At 44.0% G+C, this 19,714-nt stretch overlaps 3 protein-coding genes across 11 annotated transcripts in view; 1 reads left to right on the plus strand and 2 right to left on the minus strand.

Moving 5' to 3' along the window:
- The window catches only part of tfeb (transcription factor EB), a 60,453-nt gene extending 58,404 nt beyond the window's left edge, over positions 1-2,049 (minus strand). For all 3 annotated transcript variants that reach the window (XM_072665803.1, XM_072665804.1, XM_072665802.1), the window contains exon 1: positions 1,797-2,049. The gene's annotated coding sequence lies outside the window, so the exon portion shown is untranslated. The remainder of the gene's footprint in view (positions 1-1,796) is intronic.
- A 1,894-nt stretch (positions 2,050-3,943) lies between these two features.
- tmem183a (transmembrane protein 183A) lies at positions 3,944-11,320 on the minus strand. Its single transcript, XM_072666150.1, has 8 exons — positions 11,105-11,320; positions 10,921-11,010; positions 7,990-8,157; positions 7,600-7,759; positions 6,168-6,348; positions 5,989-6,069; positions 5,731-5,886; positions 3,944-5,266 (listed from the first exon to the last, which is right to left on the minus strand). Exons 1-8 carry the CDS (start codon positions 11,166-11,168, stop codon positions 5,081-5,083), a joined length of 1,086 nt encoding a protein of 361 aa, XP_072522251.1. The 5' UTR covers positions 11,169-11,320; the 3' UTR covers positions 3,944-5,080.
- Positions 11,321-15,898: 4,578 nt separating this feature from the next.
- Positions 15,899-19,714, plus strand: part of ppfia4 (PTPRF interacting protein alpha 4) — a 149,521-nt gene continuing 145,705 nt past the window's right edge. For 6 of the 7 annotated variants that reach the window (XM_072666538.1, XM_072666542.1, XM_072666544.1 and 3 more), the window contains exon 1: positions 15,900-16,922. In XM_072666538.1, the coding sequence (XP_072522639.1) occupies positions 16,674-16,922 (249 nt within the window). In that variant the 5' untranslated portion in view covers positions 15,900-16,673. Of the gene's footprint in view, positions 16,923-19,714 lie in introns of all 7 variants that reach the window. The other variant, XM_072666539.1, reaches the window with a different exon arrangement.

A 19,714-nucleotide genomic window follows, 5' to 3' on the forward strand; every position in this document is an offset into this window, starting at 1 on the left:
AGGTAACGGCTTTTTAAAGCGAGGGAACGACTTATTAAAGCGAGGGAACGACTTATTAAAGCGAGGGAACGACTTAAAGCGAGGGAATGACTTTTTAAAGCGAGGGAACGACTTATTAAAGCGAGGGAACGACTTATTAAAGCGAGGGAACGACTTCTTAAAGCGAGGGAACGACTTAAAGCGAGGGAACGACTTTTTAAAGCGAGGGAACGACTTAAAGCGAGGGAACGACTTTTTAAAGCGAGGGAACGACTTTTTAAAGCGAGGGAACGACTTAAAGCGAGAGAACGACTTTTTAAAGCGAGGGAACGACTTTTTAAAGCGAGGTAACCACTTATTAAAGCGAGGTAACGACTTATTAAAGCGAGGGAACGACTTTTTAAAGCGAGGTAACGACTTAAAGCGAGGGAACGACTTTTTAAAGCGAGGGAACGACTTATTAAAGCGAGGGAACGACTTTTTAAAGCGAGGGAACGACTTATTAAAGCGAGGGAACGACTTTTTAAAGTGAGGGAACGGCTTATTAAAGCGAGGGAACGACTTTTTAAAGCGAGGGAACGACTTTTTAAAGCGAGGGAACGGCTTATTAAAGCGAGGGAACGACTTTTTAAAGCGAGGTAACGACTTAAAGTGAGGGAACGACTTTTTAAAGCGAGGGAACGACTTTTTAAAGCGAGGTAACGACTTTTTAAAGCGAGGTAACGACTTAAAGTGAGGGAACGGCTTTTTAAAGCGAGGGAACGACTTATTAAAGCGAGGGAACGACTTTTTAAAGTGAGGGAACGGCTTTTTAAAGCGAGGGAACGACTTATTAAAGCGAGGGAACGACTTTTTAAAGCGAGGGAACGACTTTTTAAAGCGAGGGAACGACTTATTAAAGCGAGGGAACGGCTTTTTAAACTAAAGAACTGTTTACAATTTATTAAAAGGGAACGTTTTATGTCTCTAAATATTCTTTTTCTAACCTGAGGCTGAAGCCGGCTATGCCCTAAATTCTCCCTCTGGACAAACCCTCCTGCTGAAACCATCAGGCTACTTTCTCAACCCCAACATGTTGTCAGACACGTCCCCTCTCACCCAGAGCCGAGCCGAGGAGAGCAGAGGAGAGCAGAGGAGGACAGGAATAACTCTGCGTGGAAATAGAGTCGGTTACTCCTGCAGGTGGGGGTGAGGGTGGGGGTGTGGGTGTGGGTGGGGGTGTGGGTGAGGGTGGGGGTGTGGGTGAGGGTGGGGGTGTGGGTGAGGGTGTGGGTGAGGGTGGGGGGGCAGGAGAGAGAGAGAGAGAGAGAGAGAGAGAGGGGGGGGGAGAGAGAGAGAGGGGGGGGGGGCAGTCGGTCGGGGCTCTATTTGGTCCCTGTCCGGAGCTTTCCAGCAAAGTTCGCGTTACATAAGACGGATCGCCGAAGCTTCAGCCAGCTAAAGAAGGAGACCTGGCTCGAGCTCCGCCATTAAAACTGGGGGGGGGGGCTGAAACCCCTCATTTAGAGCCCCTGGAGGAATGAAGAGCCCCTGAGCAGGTTCAGGGGGCTGGAGGAGCCGCTCTGGAGCAGCTGGGTCAGCCTGAGAAGTTCAGCTTCGCCGCTTTTCGCTTTGGTCCGGATTCGATTCCGCGACTCAGCCACTGAACTGATCCGCTTAAAAAAGGAACAGCCGCCGTGAAAGTGAACAGCCAGGCAGCCCGAAACTAACAGCCGAGCCCCGTAAAGCGCCCTAAAGCCGGAGACACCGCGCGAAGCCGCTGCGCTCGGACGCTCGCACGCATTTGGGCAGCAGCGGCCGGCCAGTGGATCACTCACCCGCTGAAGGTCAGACGGTGCACTCGGGGCACGAGCAGCTTTCCGAACTAGCGCGCGGCTCGGTGTCGCTCTCGGAGTCTCGGAGCCGCGCTGGTACCGGTTCCTGCTCTGCTCTTCTGGAAGTGAAAGTGCCGGACAGCCCCTCCGCCGCCTCTTCGTCAGTGTAGCCCCCCGGTCCGCGCGGTCCGTCACCGCCGTTTGTTTTCTATGCGCGCTCTGCGCTGCTAAGTGCGGCTCGCGCAGCGACTTTTCGGTCACCTGCACGCGCTTGTGACAGCGCGGCCACCAATCACAGCGCCGCTGCTGCATTGTGGGAAGTGTAGTTGGACGCGGTGACGCGCCGCGACGGTTCCGTTTCCAGAGCGCGCAGTTTATTACGCTTTTAGCGCGCGACACTTTTTAATGTAAACAATATGCTAATGCGCTTTATTCTGCTTTTTTAATTTATATTTTTTACAGTTTTTGAAAATGTAAATAAAAACATGTGTGAACCATTTTATTATTTTCTTATTAAAAAAACTATTTCTGTTTTTATTTTATTCTATTTTAATCTTTTAACCATTTAATTTGTTTTTATTCTGTCTTATAAATATTTAAATTTTATTCTAGTTCTATCTTAAATCTTTCCATTTCTATTCTACTTGTCTTAAATATTTTTATTTTGATTTTGTTTCTGTATTTTAAACATTCCTATTTTTGTTTTTTTTTAAATAAAATATTTATATTTTATTCAATGTCTGTCTTTTCATTTGTATGTTTTTATTCCATTTGTCTTTTAGATTTTTGTTGTTTTACTTCTATTTTAAATATTTATATTCTATTTCTTAAATGTTTCCAAATTATTTCTGTCTTCAGATTTCTATTTGTTTTTATATTTCCATCTTAAACATCCTTTTTCTGCCTTTTCTCATCTTTTAAATATTTTTTCTATTTCTGTATTCTGATTTATTTCTAATTTTATTTGATTGTGTCCCTCGCTGTAAAGCACAGTGTAAAACTTAGTTTTAAAAAGTGCTCTATATGCCTATGCTTATTATATTTTAGACTGTACCCAGAGCTAAATATCATTGTTGCATTGTCTCCAATAACCACATCTTCCTCTTTTCTAAGTTAATAGACTTATAACGTGACACTATATTGAGTTAATCCATAAATCACATGCGAACGATAATCCACAGCTGTCTGAAACAAGATAACTGCCTCGCTGCCTCATAGGTCAGTATTACAGAAGTCAGCATGGTGACGGTGTCTGTAAGAGAGTCACGAAGGCAGAAGTACATCCTGCTCTTCAGCGGTGTTGACATTATCCATTACCATTTTTTGTAAACACTCTTTCTTTTCCTCTTCTTCCTGGTCAGGGTTGTGGTGGGTTTGTAGCCTACCTGGAATCACTGGGCACAGGTCACAAGGCCCAACCCCTGGTCAGTGGAGCACTTCCTGTGGCACCAGGGTCCCCCTTTATTTATTTAATTATTTTAATACATTTAAGAGGCTAGAACACTGCACTTGAAATGGGACATGACTTGGTGCCTCTAACTGTATAAAATAATACAGTAGACAACATTTTACATTTCAGAAAGCTGGAAATGCAGCTGTAATTATAGATTTGCACAAGTTAAAAAAGCAACAGGTCAGTAAAATTAAAACCAATCAATAAAAACTACTTTGTAAAAATAAATTAATGGGTCTAATATAAAAAAGCTACTTACTTAAAATTGAACTGCTACTGGTTTTAAGATTAATATATAAACAACCTCTGTTCTGATTGGCTGCCCTGTGTGGTGACCCATCCACAAAACACTCCAAACTGAAGCACCCTTTATCTCTTCTGTGTAAATGTGTAGGGATAAACTACCGCAGACGGAAGTTAAGCGCAGGCATGTAGTTTATGACCTCACAAAAACTATTAATTTAAAGTTCAGTGGATCATGTATGGGTCAGCATGTTCAGAAAATGTAATGTTTAAATAACTCAAACATGCCCATCTAAAAGTAGTACGGTTAGAAACGCAGGTTTTGAAGATACAGGCCCTTTACTGCCTTCATGACACCAACACCCACTTCTCCTCAAACACTCAGACGCCACAGGGTGGCAGCATTTCTCTTCTTAGCCGGCAAAACAAAACAAAAGCACAACAAACATTACAGTCAGGTCGATACTTGATCCTTTTTATTACAACAAACATGTCACAACCCAGTCACTCACATAAAATCATTCATAAGCTTTCAATGAAGAACCAAAGCAATTGATCTCAGCACCACGTCCCATAAGAAAACGGAATTTGAGTGACATTACCACTGGAGGCGCTAATCAAGAAAACAAAAAGCTGCATTCTGTGAACATCCATCCACAAGCCATTCAATTTGCCAAACATGCATGATTGTAGAGTTGGAGAGCTGCATCTATGTGCCCCTCCCAAGTAAATACTCAAGTCTATAAAATGGCAACTCCTTTGCTCCTACAGCGAACACAGAGCTAATAGCTACTCAGAGTAGTTTACATCACAACAATGGGCTCCATTGAATTCAGAACACACACCATTGGAAAGGCAAGGAGAAGGAGGAGGAGGTGGAGGAGAAGGGAGGAGCCCAGCCCATGATCACAATCAGTTTGCCCTCTGCAGACAGCTCTATACAGGACAAAGCATGAAGCTCCCTCTGAATCTGTACTTTTCCACCTTAACTATCTAATCACCAACTGATTGTTTAGCACACGGTCAACTTAAACTGAATTTGTGTATGCAGAGCACATACCATCACCCATACCTATCCCACGCCACTACGAATTACTGCCAGACGACCTGACCTTCTAGCCCATCTATACATAAAGTGAATCAACATGTGCAGATGCCTTACGTGCATCACGATCAGCCATTTACAACAGCCTGAGAGCAGAGAATTAAACCAGGACCACACAAGCATGGAAAGGTACATGCAAAAATGCCATGTCGCTTCCTCACAGCTGCTTCCTTCAACGCCCCGTTCGCCTCTCCACGAAACCAGATGCTGAAAGTCGCCCTTCTGCACCGATCTGAAACCAGTCCTTCACTTATAGTGGTAAGCAGTTGGATTTGGGTAAGAAGGGCCACCTCCTACCCAAAATCCACAAGAGCGGAACTCACAAGGCCTGTCTCCACCCGCGCGAATAAGACACCCGTGAACCAAAGCAGTACTCCTGCAGAACGTGCACGCTAGAACATCAGAGAAAGGCCCGGGCAGGATGATCCTCAGGGGTGGAAACAGGCCTTCATACTTAATTCTCCACTGTCGCTAGACAGCGCTCATCTAAGTGCATGAGGATGTGGGGTACTGAGGGTCCCACCAGTCCATAAGACGCACACTGTGGACGGGGTCCAGCACCACTTGAATGCCCTGCTCGCCTCGTAACTTCTTGCCCCGCATGACGGGGGAGTCCTGGAACTCCAGCCGTACTCTGTGGTGCCTCATGTCTGTGCTCACGTTGATGGTGAACTGAAAGAGAGAGGTGGAGCCAGTTAGAGTACTGCTACGGATTAGGGCCATCAATATTGATTAGGCGCAGCAGTTCAGGAGCGTGTAGAATAATTCTGAGGAATAATGAAGCAAATCAGGAGCCCAAACAATATTAATAAATTCTATAAAGGAAACAAGTCAATGTGCCTTTATTAGGATTTAATTTAATAAACATTTTATGCAATAATTTTACACTTATTTACTCATTTTTATTTATTTATATTTTATAGCATTCAGGTTATGAATGCATCCCATTGGAATACATTTTTTGCATGCATACATAAAGCGAAAACCCCAATCTGATCGATGACTGAGCCAAAAGGCCTTTTCAAATTCTGAACTTTGATCACAGATCGCAGATCAGAGCTTTGATATTTAATCAAAATGATGTTCATTAAAAGATCAAGTGGGAGCAGCAATCCGAGCAACGCTGAGTCACTGACCAGAGTTAGTGTCATGCCCATGACGACAGAGATGAAGATGAAGTTGAGCGTAGTGACTCGCAACAGGTAGCAGTCGGAGTCCGGGTTCGTGAGGACGTCCTTATACTGCCTGGGACGCTCCAAACCCCTGCTGCAGCCGTTCTTCACCTTTGCAGGCTGAAAGTTAAGGGACAGCAATGACAAATCTGATGCCACCTGTAGCAACGTGACCCTTGTGTGGAGTAATGAATCTCAAAAGTAAAAACTATACACCTGTACCTGCTTCACAAATTTGAAGTTGAATTCCCACATGGGTTCAGCTCTACTTCCAGACACCTTGTTGACCCAAAACAGCAAACACTGTAATGAGAGAGAGAGAGGGAGAAGCTTGTTCTATAGCCTGAATGACACACCAAGGGCATTTGGTAGAAAAGAGGGCCAGAATTTTTAAGGCGAACCTTGGAATTGAGCAGCGTGGTTGGAGTAGACTCGGGGAGCGGGGGACACTTGGACACTCGCAGGCTGAATGGCTCATACAGATGAAAGAGGGAGCGGATCACGCGGGCACGGAGACAATACATTCTTGAAATGGAGTCTGGCTGAAGGCGAGAAGGGAGATCTGCATCAAGACTGTAGTGTCTGAGAGAGAGAGAGAGAGAGAGAGAGAGAGAGAGAGAGAGAGAGAGAGAGAGAGAGAGAGAGAGAGAGAGAGAGAGAGAGAGAGAGAGGAGGTGATCAGTGGTTGCATCACTCAATCTCATTTAGTCACAGTAATTGAGAAAGGAAGTAAACCCTTAAGCCTCATCTCAAAACAACGGATGTCAATTGAGCAAAAGGAGGGAGGAGGGGAGCCAGCCACACCGCCATAAATATTTGCTGTCTAAACCAGGGATGGCAGTTTGCGCCGATTTCCCCATTTTAACACACCTGGCAAACCAGCAAAACTTTGCAGGACTCATTAAACAGATATATCTCAAATCAAGAGACATTTATTTATTTATTTATTTATTTAATTAACACACACACACACACACACACACACACACACACACACACACACACACACGGGAAATATAGTAATAAATAAATATCAGAAAAGAGAATATGAGATTACTATATAGCAACAGTAACCCATGCATGCAAACAAACTGACAAGACTGTGCATAGATACATTTGAACTTATTTTTAAAAATATAAATTAAACAAATTAAATTAATAAATTGCCAATGACCATTTTTGCCAAAGCCTTTCAGATCTCTGATGTTGATCAAAAGCTAATTTCTCAAGGGAAAATAAGGAGGCAATTTGGAAAAACCACAGATTTAGAGATGGGGCTGTTGAGAAGACTATAAAAGACAAACATAATAAAGACTGGTCCTTTTTTCATAACCAAATGCATCCTCAAGCTTATTATTTAAGTACAAACCCACATTTCTAGCAGTCTGAAAACACCTCCTTTGCTCAGTATATTCAGGTCTTGCTGATTTGCCTATAATATCCCTAAAACACGGACTGAGTAATGATACCAAAGTCCAGCAGTTTGCTGAGTTTCTTGCTCAAACAGACTTAATAAATCTGGCAATTAATAGGTGAGTCAAATCAGGTGAGCTTGAGAAGGAAAAGCACAAAACTGTGGAGGAACCCAGTCCTCCAGGACCAAAACTGCCCACCCCTGCGCTAAAATGATGGCAACGTTCCCTCACTTTAATAAAATCACTGCCTCAATTTGATATAGTCCCCTTTCACATATTTATTAATTTTCAGATTCTTGTTAACCACCAAAGTTAACCAAAGTTTTCAAAGAGTTTAAACCCAACTTCTAGCAGGTGGAGACCTTTGAGCAAATTCTATGTCTGGTGTTATGAGGATCATCTAGACCCATAGCCCTACCGCTTATACAGCCGTGTCCAAAATGCAGCAGTACAGGTGACCGTCCAGGAATTCCTGCAGATCAGTGCAAACCTGCAGACGTCTTCAGGGCGTATGTATGCAGCGAGTACATGCCATATGTCAATAGGATACTCCTCTCCATCAGTGCTTTCGCTATTTTCTAGAATACAAGCAGCACATAAATACACATCACTAATGTTGGATACTGGCAAAACAAGACTGAACTACATCAGAGACCACATTACCAACAGATATACTGGTTCACTCACTGCCAAGAGGCGTTAAAACCAACCAGCAAGATTTATTTATTACAGTATTGGCAGGTCCCTTATAACTTGGGCTAGCAGTTCTCAGTCATTGTGCTTGTGTGTAGTTGGATCAGGCCGATACCTTTGCGTCTCTTATTTTTCTTCTTATGCGAGACCCTGCCTTCGCCGTCACCTTCCTCCGAGTCCAGCTCCTCGCTGCTGTCATGGACATCTTTGCTCACGCCGGCTGCTGACGACAGCACTTCTTGTACAGGACCCTGGGAGGCCTCGAGCCCACAGAGTAATTTCACTGAAGCAAAAGACAAATAAGAAGTGGTCAGAAGCGGGTAGAGAAGCCTAAAGAAGCCAAGTTATGCTTCTGCGTTGAATCTGTGCCGTAGACTCATGCACACTTCTTCAGCAGGCAGTGCAGTTTCAGATATCGGAAAGCAAACAATCAATTTAACAAACCTAGAGGAGGTAATATTGTAAAATGACCATTTTTATATACATTTAGAACTTGGGTAGGTTTAAATAACTGAAAAATAAGACCAAAAACTGTGAATACAATAAAAACATGCAGTTGGTCAGTACTCTTTTCAGAACTGGCCTTCAAATTAAAGTGTATTGTCACATTGTGATAACTGTCAAAGCATTTAATATAAAAAATTAGATGGAAAATAAGAAAAAAGGTTAAAAAAATAGGAATATGTAGTGATATAAAATACATTAAAATAAAATAAGCTGGTAAGCATGTGGGTTGTTCGTGAGAGTGTATTTGAGCAGCTGAAAGTATGCCATCATAACTACAGGACATAAATAAAAATAGCTTTGAAGACATGAAGAAATATCAGGTCAGCTTCAGTTGATGCTCAATATCAGAACTGACAAAGAATAATCAATCAACGCTGTCCCACATCTACATAAAACCCAGCACACGGTCACTGCTCAGTTACAACTCTACTTACTGACGTACTGGCACTGTACAAAGCCTCAACAGCAAGAGCAGAAACAAAGCCGGAGTCCAGCAGAGTTTGCTGAGTTTCTTGCTCAAACAGATTTAATAAACCTGGCAATTAACAGGTGAGTCGACTCAGGTGAGCTCGAGAAGGAAAAGCACAAAACTGTGGAGGAACCCGGCCCTCCAGGACCGGAACTGCCCACACCTGCGCTAAAGTAGGATAGATCGATTGATCGATAGATACTTTATTAATCCCAAAGGAAATTTTGCAGCCAGTAGCAGTAACAATTTTTACAGCAAAAATGAATAAATAAAGGTAACTATAAATGACACCATCAACTATAGATACGCATCTCCCTTTTTACAATGAGGCATGAATTAACTATTAACTCCAAGTTATAAAATATCAATTACAGAACATTTCCAATAAATAAATACCATAATAGTAGAAGAAGAATATTTTGACTTAAAATGTTCCCTCACTTTATTAAGTCATTAACCTAATTTGGTAAACTGTCCTTTGACATTTCATAATTTGTCATTATTAATAAATGTCAATACCTGCCTTTAAAAGGTGGATAAATTACTGGCAATTTAACACACCATTCCCTCCATTTATTAATCAACCCTCCAATAAATAAATGAATTTTCTTTATTAATATTTAGACTTTAAATAATAACCATAATTTAATCAATTGTGGCCTTTGATATATTTCATAATTTGCCATTATCATTAAATGTCAATACCTGCATTTATGGGGTAATAAATCACTGCCAATTTAACAAACCATTTCCTCCATTTATTAATTAATCAACCCCTCCATAATTTCTTTTTTTGTTTATGAATATTTAGTGACTTTAAATAACCATAATTTGATCAGTTGTAGCCTCTGATATTTAATAATTAGTCATTATTAATAAATATCAACACTTGCCTTTATATGGTTAATAATTCATTGGCAATTTAACAAATCTTTCCCTACATTTATTCACCAACCCTTCCATAAAAAATATTTACTTTTATTCATTACATTATTGAGACTTTAAATCATTAACATAATTTGATACATAGTCTCATTTGATATATTTAATAATTTGTCATTATTATTAAATGTCAATACCTGCATTTATAGGGCTGATAAATGTAACAAATCATTCCCTCCATTTATTAATCAATCCCTGCATTAAATAATTTAATTTTCTTTATTAATATTTAGAGACTTTAAATCACTACCATAATTTGGTCAATTGTGGTATTTGATATATTTAATAATGTATCATCATTATTATTAAATGTCAATACCCATTTTTAAGGCTGATAAATGTAACAAATCATTCCTTCCATTTATTAATCAACCCCTGCATTAAATAATTTAATTTTCTTTATTAATATTTTGAGACTTTAAATCATTAACATAATTTGATAAATTGTGGTATTTGATATATTTAATAATGTATCATCATTATTATTAAATGTCAATACCCACATTTTTAAGGCTGATAAATTTAACAAACTGTTCCCTCCATTTATTAATCAACCCCTGCATTAAATTATTTTATTTTATTAATATTTAGAGACTTTAAATCATTACCATAATTTGATATTTAATAATTTATCATCATTATTATTAAATGTCAATGCCCACATTTTTAAGGCTGATAAATGTAACATCATTCCCTCCATTTATTAATCAACCCCTGCATTAAACAATTTAATTCTCTTTATTAATATTTTGAGACTTCAAATCATTACCATAATTTGATCAATTGTGGCTCTTGGTATATTTAATAATTTGTCGTCAATACCTGCCTTTATGGGGTTAATAAATCAATGGCAATTTAACAAACTTAAATAATGTATTAAATTAAATTAAAAATCTTGACACGTGACAGAGCTTCAACTCTTCCGCTCCTGGCCTTTGTGATCTCCGGTGGGAGGGGCGCTCCTCCCCGGTGGGAGGGGCACTCCTCTCCGGTGGGAGGGGCACTCCTCTCCGGTGGGAGGGGCACTCCTCTCCGGTGGGAGGGGCACTCCTCTCCGGTGGGAGGGGCACTCCTCCAGCCAATCAGCTGCACCGGCTGCTCCCTTCATTTCGGCTCCTTACAGCTTACCTTCCTTTTCTATGGCGTTGGCCACCGCCTTCTTCACTCTCCCCGACTTCACGATGGCAGGGTCCGCGTTGGCGTAGTCAGCCACCGTCACTGCGGAGCAAGAGTCGGCAAAGTCACACAACCGGCGGCGCGCCCGGGAAAGTCACATTAGCCTAGCCTGCTAGCTGCTCGAGCGACCCGTTACCTGACTCCGAGCAAACATCGCCGGCTCGAAACTTCAGCCGTTTTCTGTTCCCTTTCTTGGGCATGACGACGACGCGAGTGTGTGGCCGTTTACCGAGGCTGCGCGCCCTGCCATGTCTGCAGCAGAGGTGGCGAAAAGCGGAGAGGAATGAGAGAGAGAGTGGGGTAAGCTCCTCCAGGATCTTCAGCCATCATGGAACTGGCCCTGCCGAGCGGCGCGCGTTCACGCGAGACTTCAGAAGGGGGGCGAGGACTGCGATTGGCTGAGGCGCAGCAGTCCTAACTCGGCCCACCAATCAGGAGCGGGTATTCGAAAACGCATTACGTAATCGCGAGTGGAAGGGCCTGGATGAGGGCGTGGCAAAGTGCTCACGGTCTGACCAACCTTGTGGACAAAAGTATTGGGACGCCTGCTGCTCTTTCATTGTTTATTGCTTCTTCTCTCTCTGCAGCCCAGGGAAGAAGACTATCTGCTAGATTTTGGAGAAGCTGTGAGGATTTGATTGCATTCAGCGACAAGGATGTTGGATGATGATGATGATGACCACACCTAATCATCCTTCATCACCCTTAACTCCCCAACTCATCCCTTCTAAAAAGTACTGGATGGAGCTCCTCCACAGTCACTCCAGAGAACACAGCTCTCCCACTGCTCCACAGCTCAATGCTGGGGGGCTTTATACCCCTCTACCCCTCACGCCTGCATTATTAGGCAGCATGAAGCCAATCGGTTCATAATGTTGATCTGCACCAGAGAGTCCTATTCTATTGGCAGTACTTAGAGTACTCCTCTACAAGGACTAGACAAGCTGTGTGTGTGCATTTGCTGCACATCTGTGTCCACAAATATTTGGACATATTGTGTAACTAGTAGTGATTTATTAGTTTTTTGTGTGTATTAAACAAGTTCAGCCTAATGATACTATTTGCTCCAAGTTTTCCAAAAGTGTACATCGCTAATCAATTTAACAACAAAAATAGAAGAAGAAGAAAAATCACAAACTGGACAATATAAAAATGAATCATTTAGAGATAAGGAATAAAAATATATGAGCATATAGCATATATGAGAGCAAGGCCAGTTGTGCTCTCTCCGGGTCTGGTTGCTGATGGCAAGCAGCATGGGGTCAAACCAGCAATGCTTGTGTCAATGCTGTGTCCGAAACTGTGCCCTATTCACTACGTAGTGCACTACGTTGGGGTTTCTCCATTTTGTAGGGGTGTCTGAAATTGTCAGTGCAGTGTTCCACCATGTATTATTATTATTATTATTATTATTATTATTATTATTATTATGGGATTAAATAAAAAAAAAAATCTCACTGTGGTCTCAGTATACAGCATTGGAACTGTATACTGTATAGTTATACTAGTTACACTACAGTACATATATCAACAAAATGTACCATTTAAACCAGGGGGGTGCAAACCTTTGTATAAGGCTGTGTGTGTATGTATATCTGTGTGTGTATGTATATGTGTGTATGTATATCTGTAAATAATATTGTTTATTGCTTTTTTAATTCTTATTTATATTGTGTATATAGTGTAAATTATTTATCTAAATTTGTGTAACTGAGTGTCCTGCTATCCCTTTCTGCTGTTACACTGTGAATTTCCCCACTGCGGGACTAATAAAGGACTATCTTATCTTATCTTATCTTATCTTATACATATGCATGCATGTATACTATAGTATAATACTGTATTCTACACTGTGTGCAGAATTATTAGGCAAATGAGTATTTTGATCACATCATCCTTTTTATACATGTTGTCCTACTCCAAGCTCTATAGGCTTGAAAGCCAACTACCAATCAAGTAAATCAGGTGATGTGCATCTCTGTAATGAGAAGGGGTGTGGTCTAATGACATCAACACCCTATATAAGGTGTGCTTAATTATTAGGCAACTTCCTTTCCTTTGGCAGAATGGGTCAGAAGAGAGATTTGACGGACTCTGAAAAGTCAAACATTGTGAGATGTCTTGCAGAGGGATGCAGCAGTCTTGAAATTGCCAAACTTTTGACGCGTGATCACCGAACAATCAAGCGTTTCATGGCAAATAGCCAACAGGGCTGCAAGAAACGTGGGGGGGTGCAAAATGCAAAATAACTGCCCGTGAATTGAGGAAAATCAAGCGTGAAGCTGCCAAGATGCCATTTGCCACCAGTTTTGCCAAATTTCAGAGCTGCAACGTTACTGGAGTATCAAAAAGCACAAGGTGTGCGATACTCAGGGACATGGCCAAGGTAAGGAAGGCTGAAAAACGACCACCTTTGAACAAGAAACATCAGATAAAACGTCCAGACTGGGCCAAGAAATATCTTCAGACTGATCTTTCTAAGGTTTTATGGACTGATGAAATGCGAGTGACTCTTGATGGGCCAGATGGATGGGCCCGAGGCTGGATCAGTAAAGGGCAGAGAGCTCCACTCCGACTCAGACGCCAGCAAGGTGGAGGTGGGGTACTGGTAAGTGCTGGTATCATCAAAGATGAACTTGTGGGACCTTTTTGGGTTGAGGATGGAGTGAAGCTCAACTCCCAGACCTACTGCCAGTTTCTGGAAGACACCTTCAAGCAGTGGTACAGAAAGAAGTCGGTATCGTTCAAGAAAAACATGATATTCATGCAGGACAATGCTCCATCACATGCATCCAAATACTCCACAGCGTGGCTGGCCAGTAAAAAAATGATGACATGGCCCCCTTGTTCACCTGATCTGAACCCCATAGAGAACCTGTGGTCCCTCATGAAATGTGAGATCTACAGGGAGGGAAAACAGTCCACCTCTCTGAACAGTGTCTGGGAGGCTGTGGTGTCTGCTGCACGCAATGCTGATCAGAAACAGATCAAGCAACTGACAGAATCTCTGGATGGAGGGCTTTTGAGTGTCATGGTAAAGAAAGGTGGCTGTATTGGTCACTGATTTGTTTGGTTTTGTTTTTGAATGTCAGAAATGTTTATTTCTAAATGTTGTTATATTTGTTTACCTGGTGAAAATAAAAGTGAGATGGGTATATATTTGTTTTTTATTAAGTTGCCTAATAATTCTGCACAGTAATGGTTACCTGCACAAACAGATATCCTCCTAAGATAGCCAAACCTAAAAAAAACCCACTCCAACTTCCAAATATATTAAGCTTTGATATTTGAGTTATTTGGGTTAATTGAGAACATGGTTGTTCAATAATAAAAAGAATCTTCTCAAATACAACTTGCCTAATAATTCTGCACACTATTATATTCTATACTGCATGTATACGTTCCTTTTATACAAAACCGTGTGTGTGTCTGGTCTCTATCTGTGAGGAGTTTGTGGAGGAGTTTGCGCCCACGTTTCCTCTGGATTCCTTCCTCTTTCCAAAAAAAAAAAAAACATGATAGCTGAACTGGCTATGATCACGTGTGTGTGTGGTACATTGTGATGGACTGTTAACCCACCTTAAGCACTAGCAATGCTCCCAACACTGGCTTCTCCCCAATACATGAAAAGCCAACCAACTTTTCGAACCATGGCACTCTCGAAGGAAAGTCAGAGTCCCCAGCTAGCTAACAGATGCCTGCGCCTGCCAATATCGCTTTAAGAGTGATGAAGGGTAGAGAGAGCGCCCTCTACCCACCTGGAGAGAGCATGGCTACTTGTGCTTTCCCTGACTCTGGCTGCTGCTGACAAAGCTGCATGGCCAAGGCCCATCGTGATTAGAGATGCACTAATACGGTGTTGGGATCGGATACCGGTCCCAATATTAACAAAATTAGCTGGATCGGGTATCGGGGTAATTAAGCCGATCCATTGAACCGATGTTTGCAATGTTTGATTGCTGCTTGTTTATTCTCAGGTTCAGCTGCTAGATTTTATTTAGAATTATGCTAAATATTAACAAATAATATTAATTACTGTTCATGTGTTTGACTAAGTAAAGCTACTTATTTTCAGTGGATTACCTGGCTGAGGTGTGTTTTGAGGTGTAACTAGAGTGGATTACCTGGCTGAGGTGTGTTGGGGGCTGGAGCTAGAGTGGATTACCTGGCTGAGGCGGGTTGGGGGCTGGAGCTAGAGTGGATTACCTGGCTCAGGTGTGTTTTTAACATGGAACTAGAGTGGATTACCTGGCTCAGGTGTGTTTTGTGCTGGAACTACAGTTGACTCCTTTTTATTTTGAATTTGGATGCTGTGTCCTGCACCATTGTTTATTTTAGTGACAAATAAAATATTAGTAATTTAGTACATTTATTTATATCTAAGTGTTAATTTGTTATTTTGTTTTATAAAGTTAGTAAAGTAATGATTAAGTCAATCCTGATGCCTTAAGTCTCTCCAGCATGGTGAGGTGTACGGTTTATTAATTCGACAATGGTATCGGATCGGTATCGGGTATCGACCGACATGCAAAGTTATGTATCGGTATCAGAACTGAAAAGGCCGGATCGGTGCATCCCGATCCAAAACGTTAGAGGCCTGTGACTGACAGGGGCCTAAAAACTGTGAGTAAATGAGTTTAATACATGTGTTGAAGCCTTGAACCCACCGTGACCCTGACCAGGGGTCAATTAATGTTTAATTAACTGCAGTTATTCTTCAGCGTGTGCAATAAGCAATAGGTGTGTGTGTGTGTGTGTGTGTGTGGAGTGTGTTTGGCTCCCTTCTGCACCCCTCTGTCACTTCTGGAGCTCGGTTACTTACAGCCAGCGTCCACCAGGGAGCGCTGCGCGTGACGCTGCTCCAGCCCGGCGCCTGGCAGGCTCTCTCTCTCTCTCTCTCTCTCTCTCTCTCTCTCTCTCTCTCTCTCTCTCTCTCTCTCTCTCTCTCTAGGGCTGTGCATGAGAGTCATGTAGAGCGCGCGCGTGGTGCTGATGTGAGGGGCGAACTCCGCCGTGTTTTCTCTCGGGGAGCGATTCTGCCTGGACCTCCGCTCGGTAGGACATTCCCCACCGGCTCCGGGGCTGCGAGGCGTCGAGAGCGCGACCTTCCCACCTCGCCTCGGTGAGATATGAGCGCTGTGTTGAGGAGATAGCGGTGACAGCAGCAGGAATGAGCTCGTAGAGAGCACGAGAGAGAGAGAGAGACAGGGGACAAGAAGAAGAGGAGGAGGAGGAGGAGGAAGAGGAGGAGGAGTGACCGGCTCGGCTCGACTCGGCTCGGCTCGTCGTGGAGAGGAGGGATGCGGCAGGCTCGGTTCACTGAGATATCCATTGCAACTGGTGGGTGGTAAAGCCAAACCCAGCAGAAGACACATCCTCACCGAAGACCTGGGAGGGTGGAGCGCATCTGGTGGAGGTTACAGGAATGGAGGAGTCACAGTGGTCACAGTGAAGTGATACAGGGCGGAGAAGAGTGCAGGAGGTAGGCGACTCCTCCAGAATCAGGGAGGAGGGGATGCTGGAGGTCTCGCTGTCTATGCAAAAGGGCGTGATGCTCAGAGTTGCTAAGCCAGAGCGTCTGTTCTTCTGACAGGAGACCACTGAGGAGCAGCAGGAGGAGGAGGAGGAGGAGGTGGTGGAGGAGGAGGTAGAGACCACTGAGACTTGTGTTGTTTTTCGCCGTGAAGCTCTCAGCCAACATCATCATGATGTGCGAAGTGATGCCCACCATCAATGAGGGGGACTCGGTGAGTTCCCAGCGAGGCTCTCAGAACGGCTCGGACCAGGAGTCCAATTTCGAGCAGCTGATGGTCAACATGCTGGACGAGAGGGACAAGCTCCTGGAGTCCCTGCGCGAGACCCAGGAGGCGCTCCTCCAGTCACAGGCCAAGCTCCAGGACGCGCTGCACGAGAGGGACGCGCTGCAGAGACAGATCAACTCGGCGCTGCCTCAGGTCAGGTGTTCAGGTGGTGGTGTGGAGATACGTGTTCCTGTAATGCTTGGCTACACACATATAAAACACTGTTTAGAAACGAGCAGCAGGGGGTGGACGCTTTTACACCCCTTGCGAACTCACCTAGCGCTTTTTCTGGCACACCTGAGACAGGTAGACAACCTCAAAAACCTGGCTGAGGTGTGTTTTGAGCTGGAACTAGAGTGGATTACCTGGCTGAGGTGTGTTGGGAGCTGGAACTTGAGTGAATTACCTGGCTGAGGTGTGTTTTGAGCTGGAACTAGAGTGGATTACCTGGCTGAGGTGTGTTTTGAGCTGGAACTAGAGTGGATTACCTGGCTGAGGTGTGTTGGGAGCTGGAACTAGAGTGAATTACCTGGCTGAGGTGTGTTGGGAGCTGGAACTAGAGTGAATTACCTGGCTGAGGTGTGTTTTGAGCTGGAACTAGAGTGAATTACCTGGCTGAGGTGTGTTGGGAGCTGGAACTAGAGTGGATTACCTGGCTGAGGTGTGTTGGGAGCTGGAACTAGAGTGGATTACCTGGCTGAGGTGTGTTTTGAGCTGGAACTAGAGTGGATTACCTGGCTGAGGTGTGTTGGGGCTGGAACTAGAGTGGATTACCTGCTGAGGTGTGTTTGGGGCTGGAACTAGAGTGGATTACCTGGGTGAGATGTGTTGGGGCTGGAACTAGAGTGGATTACCTGGGTGAGATGTGTTGGGGGCTGGAACTAGAGTGAATTACCTAGGTGAGATGTGTTGGGGGCTGGAACTAGAGTGAATTACCTGGCTGAGGTGTGTTTTGAGCTGGAACTAGAGTGGATTACCTGGCTGAGGTGTATTTGGGGCTGGAACTAGAGTGGATTACCTGGGTGAGGTGTGTTGGGGCTGGAACTAGAGTGGATTACCTGGGTGAGATGTGTTGGGGCTGGAACCAGAGTGAATTACCTGGCTGAGGTGTGTTTTGAGCTGGAACTAGAGTGGATTACCTGGCTGAGGTGTGTTTTGAGCTGGAACTAGAGTGGATTACCTGGCTGAGGTGTGTTGGGGCTGGAACTAGAGTGGATTACCTGCTGAGGTGTGTTTGGGGCTGGAACTAGAGTGGATTACCTGGGTGAGATGTGTTGGGGCTGGAACTAGAGTGGATTACCTGGGTGAGATGTGTTGGGGGCTGGAACTAGAGTGAATTACCTAGGTGAGATGTGTTGGGGGCTGGAACTAGAGTGAATTACCTGGCTGAGGTGTGTTTTGAGCTGGAACTAGAGTGGATTACCTGGCTGAGATGTATTTGGGGCTGGAACTAGAGTGGATTACCTGGGTGAGGTGTGTTGGGGCTGGAACTAGAGTGGATTACCTGGGTGAGGTGTGTTTGTGGCTGGAACTAGAGTGGATTACCTGGGTGAGATGTGTTGGGGCTGGAACTAGAGTGGATTACCTGCTGAGATGTGTTGGGGGCTGGAACTAGAGTGAATTACCTGGCTAAGGTGTGTTTTGAGCTGGAACTTGAGTGAATTACCTGGCTGAGGTGTGTTTTGAGCTGGAACTAGAGTGGATTACCTGGCTGAGATGTATTTGGGGCTGGAACTAGAGTGGATTACCTGGGTGAGGTGTGTTGGGGCTGGAACTAGAGTGGATTACCTGGGTGAGATGTGTTGGGGCTGGAACTAGAGTGAATTACCTGGCTGAGGTGTGTTTTGAGCTGGAACTAGAGTGGATTACCTGGCTGAGGTGTGTTTTGAGCTGGAACTAGAGTGGATTACCTGGCTGAGGTGTGTTGGGGGCTGGGACTAGAGTGGATTACCTGGCTGAGGTGTGTCTGGAGCTGGAACTAGAGTGGATTACCTGCTGAGGTGTGTTTGGGGCTGGAACTAGAGTGGATTACCTGGCTGATGTGTGTTTAGAGCTGAAACTAGAGTGGATTACCTGGCTGAGGTGTGTTTGGGGCTGGAACTAGAGTGGATTACTTGGCTGAGGTGTGTTTTGACCTGGAACTAGAGTGGATTACCTGGGTGAGATGTGTTGGGGCTGGAACTAGAGTGGATTACCTGGGTGAGGTGTGTTTGGGGCTGGAACTAGAGTGGATTACTTGGCTGAGGTGTGTTTTGACCTGGAACTAGAGTGGATTACCTGGGTGAGGTGTGTTTGTGGCTGGAACTAGAGTGGATTACCTGGCTGAGGTGTGTTTGGGGCTGGAACTAGAGTGGATTACTTGGCTGAGGTGTGTTTGGGGCTGGAACTAGAGTGGATTACTTGGCTGAGGTGTGTTTTGACCTGGAACTAGAGTGGATTACCTGGGTGAGGTGTGTTTGTGGCTGGAACTAGAGTGGATTACCTGGCTGAGGTGTGTTTTGAACTGGAACTAGAGTGGATTACTTGGCTGAGGTGTGTTTTGAGCTGGAACTAGAGTGGATTACCTGGCTGAGGTGTGTTTTGAGCTGGAACTAGAGTAACCCCCCAAGGTTTTGTATCAGTGTAAATTCAGTCATTCCATCAACATTTAACCAGAAGTGTCATGCCATCACTTTCGTGTCTCGTGCCACTTAAGTAAAAACTCCCCCCGTTCCCTCAGGACTCCCCCCTTCAAGCTTAAATTGATCTATTATTCATGTTGACACATTTTATTAAGCTTTTGAGATGCACGCGTTGTGGTTTGGCACTGGCACCACGCAAACATTTATTTTCTCGCAAAAGGTGCAGCATAATTCGCTCACTCTCATCGCCTTGACTGTGACCCAGAAATGTCAGCTGCAATGAATATGATCGTCTCCCAGTCAAAGAGAGGCCCAACTCACCAG

Source organism: Salminus brasiliensis, chromosome 21 (assembly GCF_030463535.1).
Source record: "Salminus brasiliensis chromosome 21, fSalBra1.hap2, whole genome shotgun sequence".
In the NCBI taxonomy this organism is placed as follows: domain Eukaryota; kingdom Metazoa; phylum Chordata; class Actinopteri; order Characiformes; family Bryconidae; genus Salminus; species Salminus brasiliensis.